This window comes from Lactuca sativa, chromosome 4, assembly GCF_002870075.4.
Source record: "Lactuca sativa cultivar Salinas chromosome 4, Lsat_Salinas_v11, whole genome shotgun sequence".
Taxonomy (NCBI): Eukaryota; Viridiplantae; Streptophyta; class Magnoliopsida; order Asterales; family Asteraceae; genus Lactuca; species Lactuca sativa.
Window position 1 is genome coordinate 208,397,312 of NC_056626.2, and position 12,914 is coordinate 208,410,225.

General features: G+C 35.6%; 1 protein-coding gene and 1 long non-coding RNA gene across 3 annotated transcripts; one reads left to right on the forward strand and one right to left on the reverse strand.

The window, feature by feature from the left end:
* Window positions 1-2,785: 2,785 nt before the first annotated feature.
* Window positions 2,786-5,702, reverse strand: LOC111889193 (uncharacterized). Of its 2 annotated transcripts, none has more exons than XR_002849448.3 (3): window positions 5,407-5,702; window positions 4,443-4,497; window positions 2,786-3,243 (listed from the first exon to the last, which is right to left on the reverse strand). It is a non-coding gene; the product is annotated as an uncharacterized LOC111889193 (long non-coding RNA). The 2 variants fall into 2 exon arrangements; XR_006191394.2 differs by having other exon boundaries at window positions 4,443-4,556.
* A 161-nt stretch (window positions 5,703-5,863) lies between these two features.
* LOC111889201 (cytosolic sulfotransferase 5) lies at window positions 5,864-7,140 on the forward strand. Its single transcript, XM_023885339.3, has one exon. It carries the CDS (start codon window positions 5,976-5,978, stop codon window positions 7,056-7,058), a length of 1,083 nt encoding a protein of 360 aa, XP_023741107.1. The 5' UTR covers window positions 5,864-5,975; the 3' UTR covers window positions 7,059-7,140.
* Window positions 7,141-12,914: the final 5,774 nt, after the last annotated feature.

A 12,914-nucleotide genomic window follows, 5' to 3' on the forward strand; every position in this document is an offset into this window, starting at 1 on the left:
ATTCACTCTCTTCTATCTTATAGATCTGCTTATTTCTTTATGAGATATGTGTTATGTGTGTGTGTGCCTCATCTGTTATGTGATATATGTGTTGATTAAAGCATGCTATACAGGTTTTCTTTAAACTATGTATACAAATGTATATTTTTATCTACTAATATGTTGGGTAGAACATGGGTAGACAGTTGGTGTGTAATAAACAGATGAGAGGCCTCGTTGTTGTTTGATTGAGTCATCTAGCGGAGTTTAGATGACGACCACTGGCTATTCTAGACAGTCTTGTGGAAACATTAGCAGGTTCGCCACCTGTAGGTGTTAATGAACTTGGGTGTTCATTCGCTGTACTCCATCCCCCTCATGGTTGCCTTATTTGACTTATATTGCTGAGGTACCCCCGAAGCATGTGTTGTCACCCCGATGAAATATTCTTAGACTAGGTCCCTTATGTTAGTTGTTTTAGGGACATTAAAGTGAGAATAACGGGAATGGGTAATTGGGTTATTGTTGGTTGGTGAAAATTAAATATGATATTTATTGTGGGTTGAAAACCCTATATGCTCACCAGGCTCCCAAGCCTGACCCACTCAGTTTTAAATTGTATTACAGGTAGTGGCGGAAGGGCATGAGATGGATGAACCATCAAGTTGTTTTGTTTACAAGTCTGCATATGTTTATATTTGTTATATGACTTGTAATGTATTCGTTTATGCTTATTGGTCTGTATCGGAACATGACACCCCGAGTTTTGATTATAATGAAAATACATTTCTTTTATGAAATGCTTCGGTAAACAATGTTTTATCATGTTTTGTTTTTGGGAACAAATTCCGCAACTCTTTCAAATCAAAAGGATTTACTCTGAAAATATTTAAAAGCATAAATGAAAATCGGTCGTTTCTGGCCGAGATTTTGGGGATGTCACATTTTTCATATTGTGAATATTAAAAATTGAAATATTTATAGTTTAGATTCACAGTGTGAATTTACACTGTTCGAGTTTTAGTTTCCTTTTTTATATTCGTTGTTGATATTTATTAATAGAGTATAAAAAATTAATATTTTTGATATAATTATTTTTTTTTTGATAAAAATAAACTTAAATATTGAAAAAACTAAGAAAATTAAGGGAGTTTTTTTGCAAAAAAATCGTTTTTTATATATCATCATGGATATCTATGGAAAAGAAGACGAAAAATCGTGAACAACGGTATATTCGTTTTTTTTTTCGATAAAAAACTTAGCCTAAAAGTTTAAATAAAAAATAAGGAAGTGAGTTTTGTTATAATCCGGTACATGTACGTCCATTATAAAAGTTTATAAGTCTTGCTTTTGCCGTTGATCGCTTTAAATTCCGACGCTTTTGATTGGTTCCTTAGTTCCTTGATTAATAATGGTTCTCTATTGAACTTATATATATATATATATATATATATATATATATATATATATATATATATATATATATATATATATATATATATATATATATATATATACTAGAAAAGTCTAAGGCCCGTGCTAAGCACGAACCACAGAGGGTAATTTAGGTATTTTTTATTTATAGTCAACAAAAGGATAATGTTCTAATAACCCAAAAATAAAAATTTTCTGCTTTAAAATGTGGATTTTCAATGTAAAAGCATGAATAAGAAATAGAAAATAGAAGTATATTCCTATAACAAAAACCAAACAATCAAAATTGAGTGAAGCTATGGAAAATCGGCCCGTCAGAAACCAATTTGAATTTCAAAGGAAAATAAACCAAAACTAATAATCTGACACTATAACCTATAACTATAGAACACTATTACCTATAACTAGTGAAAAATCAATCTTGGTATAGTCAAGCAAATAGTCAGGGAGATTGAAAGAATAGGAGATTTGAAGCAAATAAATCTTGATCAGAGAACACCAATAATATGGTATAACTTCCACGAGAAAGTCACTTCAGAAATTAAATTTGAAAAAACATAAGTCACACTCAACACAAATTTTATGCATCAATACATGAATTATGTATGTCTTTCTTTTTTGTATATGTAGAATACATGAAAATTAACTTGGAAACGAAGAACCAAAATGAAATATACAAATAAGAAAGACATCGCCACAATAAGCAAATAAATGGCTAGCTTTGCTCCTTTATTGTTGAAATTTTTAAGAAGGGATTTTTTTGTGGCTAGAAGCATTGCTATTTTGTAAGGATTGTACTTTATTAACTCATATTTTAGTAACCTTTTATCCATCCAATTATGAACATTGTACTTTTGTTCCATTCGCATCAAGTATTGTACTTTTGAAAATATACCCAATTTAAACGGTGAAAGTTGCTTTGTATGCAAATGATATTGCTACCATTGAGTATATATTTTGGGAATGTTAAAGTGGGATGCTATGATAAATAAGCAAAAATGGAAGTATGTGGGCATTTTTGCATTTACACATTTGTACCTTCAACATTGTTTAAATTTGAAGTACATTGCTATTATGGATAAAGAGTTTTAGGTACGTTTTGATTATCAATAAAGAATGAAGATGTTGCTATTATATTGGTAAATAGATGAAAGTACACTTTTGTTACAGTTAAGAAAATGAAATTTACATTTATATTATTGGTACCCCATTAATACTTGTAAGTTATTTTGACATTAAATTTCTAGTGAAAAAGACCATTTACCACTCATAACCGAAGGGTTATAAATTGACAAGAAATGAGTGTAATATTAAACTGAGCCTACTCTTTTTTCCCAAAAGTTTCCAAGATCTTTATTTTAAACTTTTGTTTCTTCCAAAATCATACCAGGGCTTTGACTACTATCAGTAGAATTGTTTTAAAGAAGAGAAATCATGGGATTGCTTCGTTATTGCTTGTGTAAAGGGTTTAAGATCTACTAAAAGTGACATATTCCCTTTTATGATTGAACTTGAAGTAATCACATATACATGTCAGAAATCATCCATCACTTCCAGATCATTATTTAAAATTTATTGCTCTGCATAAACAAAGTTATCCCAATCAATTAAGCTTGTCTTAATAAGTATGTTTCCATCAGAAACATAAATGTAGCCCTAGATAGACTGGTAAATACTAATAAGTGCTAGAAAGTGAAATATACAACTTAATTTCACCAGCAAGTTTTTAGTTATGACATCGTACTTTGAAATGCTACCAGTTTATAGCAATCTCTTCAAAATACAATAATTTCACAGCTATGACCAAGAGATTTGTTGGAGTATAATTTCCTATAAGAGAAAACAAAGAGTATAATGTTAATATTGGGTAGATTCTGTAAAGTAACAACTCCTCAGTAAGAAGAATTAAATGTAAGATGTTGTAATACATTGAAATGGAAGTATGATGTTGAAATATGAAAATAAATACAAGTGTTTCTTGAAGACTTATCACATCAGACACTTAATGTTTCTGTAAAAAGTTTCTAACTCTACTTGAGATACCAATGGGTTGCAATGTAATAGAATAATGCCTAAACTGATAAGCTTTGTATCCTTTGTTGTGGTTAGGTAACATAATTTTCTGGCAGAATGAAATTGCAACATGAAATATGTGTATAACATTAAAGAAAGAAACAAATATTTAATCTGAAGTTGTAGAGGTACACACAGTCGATTCACTCACAGACTGTCCAAAAAAGTCTTGTCTGATTTGATCAAAGGTAGCATGTCAAATGTATGTTGTGATTTTGGAATGTCGGAAACGGCTGTTTGATCTTGTCAGGCCTGTTTGTTCTGATATTTTTAAAGAAAATAACTCTATCTAACTTCAGTATAAAATTGATATACATTATAAATTTCCTATAGTTTATGATCTTTACATTTTTATATAATGTTAAGCATCACGTATTTATTAATTAGAATTATAAAAAAACGATTGAAATGTATAACAATGATTAGAAAAAACAAGAACTACAGAATGCATGGAATTACTAAAATATTTTTCAAGATGAAACAATTAAAAAAATGAAAAAAAAATGTTCAGATATTCCAGTCAAAAAAATATCATTTAGTTAAAGCTCCGTCAAATGTGTGAAGAGATTTAGGTCCTATGTTACATCTTTATCGTCTTATTTTACCACGTATTCTGATTCTGTGTTGCTATTTTTATTGGTTTTGGTTTGTGATGTATCCTTAATAACAGAAGAAGCCTAAACTTATGAGAGATATAGGACTACTAAAACTTATATTAGGGTATGATGTTGAAATTTTCCATTAGCATATATAATAATGAAATATTGATCTCCTAAGTTAAAATAGGAAATATTTTCCAAAATAAGTCTTACTGTAAGTTTCAACACCAGATTGTATATTAACAAATCCAAGCATATAAACATGTTAAAGTTGATTGATTTTTTAGTAACATATTTCATATGGTTATTTGATTCTTTTTTTTCCAACATATTTCATATGGTTCTTTGATCCATTACCTGCTAACCCTCCATTGCTCAGTATCTTTTAGACGCCATAACAACCATGAAGAAGCTGAAAAAATCCAAGTCATAATGCATGTTGTTAACAGGCGAGAATTGCCAATAAACTTTCTGTTCAAAATGTAAAACATTTATCAATAAAGAGACATTAGGCCAATCAAACCATTAACTAAAGATGACAAAAAAAAAAGATAAGTTGAGCCCACAATAAGCATATTATCTAAAAATAAAAAATGGCAGACTATATCAGCAAATAGCATGACGCCTAATTGGACTAAAAAAATATAGTTACTAAAAGAAGTTTGAGACCAATAACACAAGTTATCCACATGTTTTTATCATTGAAATTTTCATACTTGTCGAGCACAATACTAAATCTATATTCATGAAGAACAAAATATAAGAAAAATAATAAATTTAAGAGAAGATTAAAAAAAACAAGTAGTTATCTTTGATAAGAGAGAAACCGAAATTTAGAATTAATGTGGATATTAAGGTGTATTGAAATGTAATCCCTCATATACTCATATATTTTTTTAAGGAATTTCAATTCCCTTTTTTAACACGATTGAAAACAAAAAGGAAAAATAGATTGCAATATGATATGCATTTCTGGAAAAAAAAAATTATGCACTTTTATATACTTGAATCTCAAGGGTGTAAACAATGTAAAAGAAACCAATGGAAAAAACTCTTAGCAATATTTTCCCCAGTCCATGATAATTACAATTGGAAAACATTGAAACTCTCTAGAATCTCTTTTTCCATGTGTAATCGTTGATCATAATTACAATTGGACAAAATTATACCTGAACGGATATTTCAGCCATATGGAGTTTGCAGATTGGAGCAAACACACCAGTCAAATAGATTTTAACGAGACAAGAAAATACATTGACAGATTGACGGTAAAAAGTAGGAATGAATTGAAATCAAATTAGGGTTCGTGTAGATTACAAACCAGTAGGAAGATGATGACGTTCTTATTTGATTAAGTATTCCTAATATTTGCGGTGAAGAATTGGGGCAATTGCATGTTCATCGCGTAATAATTACAATCTGTTTATTGTAAAATATGCTCGGGTTTTTTTGTGATGATGAACCGATTGCGTTTGTTCAGAGAGGTGTAGAATGGAGGTGTAATCGGAATCGGAAAAGGTGTATTATGTGATGATCAAAAGATTTAATCGACATTTTCGTACGTTATGTCGTTCCGAGAGTGGGGTACGTGGAGGAACTTGAGCGCTATGAATTTCATATAGAAGGCACCAGAATAAAAGGCCTTATATATATATATATATATATATATATATATATATATATATATATATATATATATATATATATATATATATATATATATATATATATATATATATATATATATATATATATATATATATATGCATTTTGTGAAATGTAGGAGCACTACCCTTCAACAAACTGAGTACTCGATTTTTCTCCTGCATCATTCTACCAATTAATCTACTCGGGAACTCTCTCCACTCTCTAAAAATCCAGTCCAACAGCATGTCGACATACCTTGTTCCCGGTCAAAATACATACAGCCACCTCACCGCTATTGACGCTGAAAACCAAATCCCAACAGAAGAAGAGTTACAAGCGTACAACAAGCTCCATGAAAAGCTTGACGATCTTCTTGCAACTCTTCCCAAAGACAAAGGCTGGAGAAGCCCAAACATCTTTTTACACAAAGGTTTCTGGTTGACCCCCCAAGCTATCAAAGGTTTACTAATGATCGATGATTACTTCCATCCCCGATCCACTGACATCTTCCTTGCAACTTTCATGAAATGTGGAACCACCTGGTTTAAAGCTCTCATGTTCGCCACCGCCAACCGTCACCGTTACAATTTTTCCGATCATCCTCTTCATCACAACGGACCCCAGAGTGCTTTCCCCTTCCTTGACTCCCACATTTTTCTTGACTATCCGGTAACTAAGTTCGACCATCTCCCTTCTCCTCGACTCTTCGCCACACACTTTGCTCACAGCTTGTTACCGACCTCGCTGTCATCACCCTCGTCGACATGCAAGTTTGTGTACGTGTGTAGGGATCCAAAAGACGTACTCATTTCCAAGTGGCTCTTCATGAGCAAACTTAGGTCGAAAGAACTACCACCCATTTCGTTCAATGAAACTTACGAGCTGTTCTGCAACGGGGTCTCTGAATACGGACCATTTTGGGACCATGTGTTGGGATACTGGAAAGCAAGCCAGGAATCACCTGAGAAGATCTTGTTCATGAAGTATGAGGATATGAAGAGGGAACCCTCGGTGGAGCTGAAGAAGTTGGCGGCGTTCATGGGAATGCCTTTTACGGCGGAGGAGGAGAAGGGAGGGGTGGTGGGAGAGATTGTGAAGCTTTGTAGCTTTGAGAATTTGAGTAATCTTGAGGTGAATAATGACGGTGGCGGTGCTCAGAAGTTTACTGCTCAGTTGGTGGTGGAGAATCGAGATTTTTTCAGGAAAGGAAAGGTGGGAGATTGGGAAAATCACTTGACTGAGGAGATGAGAGAGCGGATTGATTCAATCACTGAAACCAAGTTGAAGGGTTCGGGGTTGACATTGGGTCTTACCAAAAGAATTTAATCAAAATGTTAAAGTTTGTCTTTATTTATGGATAAACTATCAATCTAGTCAAAGAATCTAATGCATAAGTTTATTATAATTATTTCAGATGTTCGGTTGTTCTTTAACAGACAATAGATCTTCATTTACAAATTGTTACCACGGATGCTTAGTTGGTAGGCTATTGAATCACTAAACACAATATTTCAAAGTACAGTAAATAGACGAATGGGTATGAAAGAGCATTAATTAGCTCCTAGACTGGAAAGACTGAGACTCTTTTTTCCATCCACTAAAGCCTAGAGTTACGATACATTGGTTTTAACATGCATGATTTCGTTCATAAAGATGGTTCCTAATATGTTTTTTGGACTAATTTAAAAGATTATTACGATAACATCCGGATCAAATTCTAACCATTCTTAATTTCTCCTTTGTTGGAAGTCGTTGACACACCAGTTCATAATAAAAGAATTTGAGATATTAGCAAACAAATATCTTATTACTATGATTATAAACCTTTAATTACATATATGTTTTTACCATTGATTACGATTAGTACATCAAATTTTGAATAATATAAATCAACGAGGAAGGCAGTTTCTGTTTATAGCACCATTCTCGGACGTCACCTCAACCTCACACAAATTCCAAACTTAGCAAAAAAGAAATTTACTTGTTATCATCAACTTATTTTCCAAGTCACTCATACTTCTTTAAGGGCGGACGGAGTGGTCCACTTTTCTGGAATAGCACCGAGGTAGAGTTGGTACCGCAACTTTGGTGGTTCTCTCAAGTTTTGGTCCACTTTTTTGGAATAGCACCGGAGGTCTGGTTATATTGTTTTTATAATGTGATAGTGATTTGAATGGGCGGAAAGGGTTCCACTTCCTCCGCCCTAAGAGTGGTGGGTATGGCATTGGGGAGAGCTCGGATGGGAGGCATGATGGTTTGATTTGGCGCATGGGGCAGAGCGGGAATATTCCCCCACGTACCAACTCAATCGCACACAAAAAGAAGTTGCATTTGTATGTTTTTCTCGATTCAAGTTGCACACAAATTATGAAGGAAAAGTGCCCAGCAGCCAGCAGATGTACGATCAGTACCTTCTAGGGTGGAGAAGTCGGATGACTATCCGATAACTATACCCTGAAATTAATTCCATTTTTTATTTCATGTAGCTAAAACTTATTTGGGCAGCACATCATCAATTTTGCAATTATTAATTTAATTATGATATAATAGTTGAACTTTAATAGACATCTCATTCTCGTATAACCTTGTCCCATGGGTGAAATAAATAAATGAAAGAGAATTATCATGAAGCTCACATGCATCATTTAACATCAATTAATAGTTCTTTTCCCCTTTTTCTTCTTTAATCCATTTTTCTTTTTTAATCCATTGCTAATCCTATTGATTGTTGTTCTTTTATGTAAAATAAAATTTAGTTAAATAATATTTCCTTGTATTAAGTAATTTCTTTTTTTGCTTAAATTTACATATTAAGAGTTCCGAAACACTAAAATAGCGATTTTTCCTACTAAAATACAAGCTGTCATGTTGCAAGAGAAAATTATACAAATACTAAAAGAATAAACCTTTATAACGACGACTTTGTTTGACATTACTGTCACGGATTCAAGTTCAACATTACTTCTTTCCCGTGCGACGTACCGAGGTCCCTATAAAACCTCGATACTAGCGCTCCGAAATTACGCATGACAATTGGTTTCAGCTTGCCATGGGCTCATGAAGGAAGCGACACTAGCCCTCAACCAGTTGTATTTGTAGAACGCTACGACCCCTTTCATTGTCACCCGCTTTCGCGACTCGGCCAAACAGTAACGACTAGCATACCAACACCATTTGGCAAGGATGCCCCATTTTGAACCGAATCTAAGCTAATCTAGTAGCATGGTATTCATCTTCCAAGCCAACACAGTTACGGGATATTCGGCTTGTGACACTCTCCCACCGCCAAATTGTCGCACTTCCTTCAGATGCTAAGTATGATCACACACCACAGCACTGGATCCCAACCCTTGTACTTCAATTTAGAATCATTTATATGAGGCCACCCCCCGATATTTCCTTCCACAGAGGCAATGCATTCATTAGCAAGTCACCATTTACTTCGAGGCAACAAACCATCTAGTATGTATTTCTACGAACCCCATGAAAATATGTGACCATACCAGCATGCATGTCCCTTCGTCGATTGTCTTTGATACCACGTGTCACGGGATGACTCTTACGACTAGTCTATCTCGTGTGCCACTTAGTTTTTCTTCGACTAAGTCTGACTACTTCAACAATCTTAGATGCACTAACGAAATTGGAAAGAAAGAGACTAAAGCTTGAGAGTACTTCAAACGAAAGAGAACTTTGTATTATAAGAACTCGAGCGATTACAAGGTAACTTTTATTGTTGTTACATCCAGTTTCTCTAAGGTTAAATCTTTATAAATAATTTTTTAGTTTTGGTTGACAACGACGTGGCCATAATAGAATATTCGTGGGATTTTAATGAACCCCCAAGACATGACATTGTTGGCCACGACGTGGCGAGCGGCTGGACGTTTAACCCTAGTTTCATGGTTATTTAAAGGAAAAAGGGAGGCTAGGGTTGCCTGCCCGCAGCCTCTATCTCTCTTAAACCTATGAGTTTGTAACCCTAATATCTTTTGAAGCTTTTGAGCTCATTTAGGCTTTTGTGGGTGGTGTTTAGCTCATTCTTGAAGAAGAAGAAGAAGAAGAAGAAGAAGAAGAAGAAGAAGAAGAAGAAGAAGACTCCATTGGTGTATTGTTTGGAGCAAACAAGCTTCCTTCGATCATCTTATGTTGGTGTTGTTGGACCATTATAAGTTGTCAAGCTTCTACCTTTCTTTTTCAAGCATGTTAGATCTAGGATTTTGCTCTTATTTCTTCATGTTGGGTTGAGTGGAATGCATAGAGTCCATACAGCTGGCAACTTTATGGATTATTAAGGTCCCGTTGCTATCATATGATTAAGATTTGGAGTTTAATGCCATTTTGAGTTCCATGCTTGAGATTTTTAGTAGTATTGCTTCATTCTGACCTAATTTGGGATGTAGACTTGTTTTGGGCATGCATGTTTGAAAATGCAATGATATTTGGAATATTTTAGACCTTAGTAAAGATTTTGGAAGTTTGGATGGAAAGGGCTCAATAGATTAAGGCCTATATATGTTAAGCTGCTGGAACAAAGTTACCATGACACTACGTTTGGATGCCATGACATGGAAACTAGGAAAAACCCGACTATTTTGTCATGAAGCGGCCACGATGTGGCAATGTGAGGCCACGATGTAGTGACCTGTCCTGCTGACGTGGACCGTTGACTTTGATCATGATGTTGACCATGTGTGACCTAGGGTTATTTTGGGTATTTTGATAAGTAGTTGAGACTAGGTCCTTAGTTGATGTATAGGTGACTTGTAGAGTTAGTAGTTGGAGTTGTTATCTGTTCAACTATCTTTTTCAGAGATTTGAGGTGAGTCTCGTCACAGTACTTGTGGGTCGAAGGCACCAATGTCGGCCCATTGGATTATGTTATAGTATGCTAGTTGTATTTATGACTCTTGCATGTGTTGTCTATATATGTATGTATAGCGGGCGGGGCCCGATACCAAACGGGACCCGATGAATGTATTGGGCAGGGCCCGATGCTGGGAAAGACCCAATATATGTATGTATGCATGATATATATGGTATGGGGTATTTTGGGGAACTCACTATGCTTTGTGCTTACGGTTTTTGTTTAACATGTTTCAAGTACATCTAAGGGGAAGGGCTCGGGTAGATCGTATCGCACGCACCCATGATTCTTGCATGTTGAATCTGATGTATTTTTTGATGATTGTCGTTATATTTTGATATTCATTTTATGGTTTTCTGTAAACAATGAATGGTTGGTGGTTTTTCATCTAATCTAAAAATGAAATTTTTAGATATGAATTTTTGGGACGTTACAAGTTGGTATCAGAGCCTTGGTTCGAGGGATTTGGGCATACCCTCGGGTGTGTCTAAACTCAAACTGAGGATTTGGTATCTTTTCATAAAAAGAAATGGTTTTCTAAAACAGTTTCTAATAAAAGAAAGGGGTACAGTGAATGCTATCAACCGAGCTCAAGTAGGTTTTCCCAAAATACCCATGCATGTTTTGTGTCATACTTGGAATTGAGAATATGTGAATCGCATGATAGATTAGGTCTAAGGATCTACTTAGGATTGCATGATAGAATGCTAATAGAGATGACTTTATTTATCTAATGTGTGAGCTTGTAGACTTGCTTGCTAGTACTAACCAGTTAGTGATAGGATGGAATGTTTAGGTTATCTTTGTTTTCGATTACTTAATGCTTGAATGTTGTTTGCTTTGTGCTTTTAGGAGTTCCCAATAACATCAGCTCGCTAATAAGCAAATACTTTGAGTTACATATTGCTGATATTAGATAATTCCAGAATATAACTCTTGTTTGAGTCCAACCGTTGTAGTGTGAGAGCCTTGTCTTGGTAAGGGTTATTTGGCTCAAAAGGGAAGTAAATTGGGGGATTCAAGATGATTCTTAAGGAAAGTATGGATAGATGTGGAAGGTAGTATGGTCCCGTACTACTGGAAGCAGAGGATCTGTACTCGAGTCAAGGAAAGTCACGATGATACCAGGGAGCTTGTAGAATATGGGATTCTTCGAGTATATTCTGATGGTTTATATGCTTTATTTTTTCAATATGGTGGTCACTCGAGGAGGCTCTGGTAGTGGTTATGGTACCGGTGATGGTACAGGTTCGGGCTCTAGGGTCGGGTTCATGGATGATCAGATGTCGGAGTTCACTTCAGCATAGAATACTCGCAGTATTCTTGAGCAGACTATTGTGATCTTTGGTACGGTCAAGGTGGGTATTTTGGAGATTCTGGATGAGCGCATAGGCACTTTCAATTCTAAGATGGTGGCGATGGTGGGAGCCCGCACTTTAACTTTTCGAGAGTTTCAGGCATGTGGAGCCCCAAAATTCTTCGGGAAGAAGAACCTGATTATGAGCCGGCGATGGTTAGTGGATATCATGAACGCCTTCCATATTAGCTATTGTCCTGAGGGGGCAAAGTTCAGACTTGCTTCATGTCTTCTGAAAGATAGAGCTCAAGATTGGTGGGAGGAGGTTGGGTACGCCGTAGGAGGGGAGGAGGTTGAGTCTATGACTTGGTAGAATTTCGTGACAAGGTTTCGGAGTCAGTTTGCGCTAGTGATTAAGGTCCAATAATTAGCGAGGGAGTTTCAGGACCTTCACCAGACTATTGAGACAGTGGCGAAGATCACCGCTATGTTTCGTAAGAGGGCTTTGCTAGTTCCGCAGTATATGCTGAGGAATGATATCAGGAAGTTTGTGAGCATATCCATTTACAGGATATTGGAGGATATGCTAGCGCGAGCTAGAGAGAGGGAGATTGATCTGGAGATGGAGAGGAAAAAGAAGTCAAATTAGGCTTGGGGTTTTGAGGGTTTGGGCAAGCGGCCCAAGGTGTTTGATTCGAGATGGAGGGGTTAGCAGGATCAGGGCCACTATGGAAAGTGCAACAAGATGCACAATGGAGCTTGCAAGATGGGTGTTTCAGGCTACTTCAAGTGCGGCAAGACGAGAGATATCAGCAGGGATTGCACTGCCACCACCACCACCTAGGTATTTGATCTTATTTGCTTTCATTGCAGTCAAAGGGGCCATAATAAGGCCAATTGCCTGATCTTAGCAGCAACAAGACCAGTTGTAGCACCCGCTCCGACGACCATACAGATTATGGATGGTAGGTCAGGGCAAGGCGGAGGTGTCTGTTGTGAGGAGTAGAATTTTTTAGCT

Coding starts and splice junctions, on each gene's coding strand:
- LOC111889201 (XM_023885339.3), top strand. CDS start 5,976: ATGTCGACATACCTTGTTCCCGGTCAAAATACATACAGCCACCTCACC.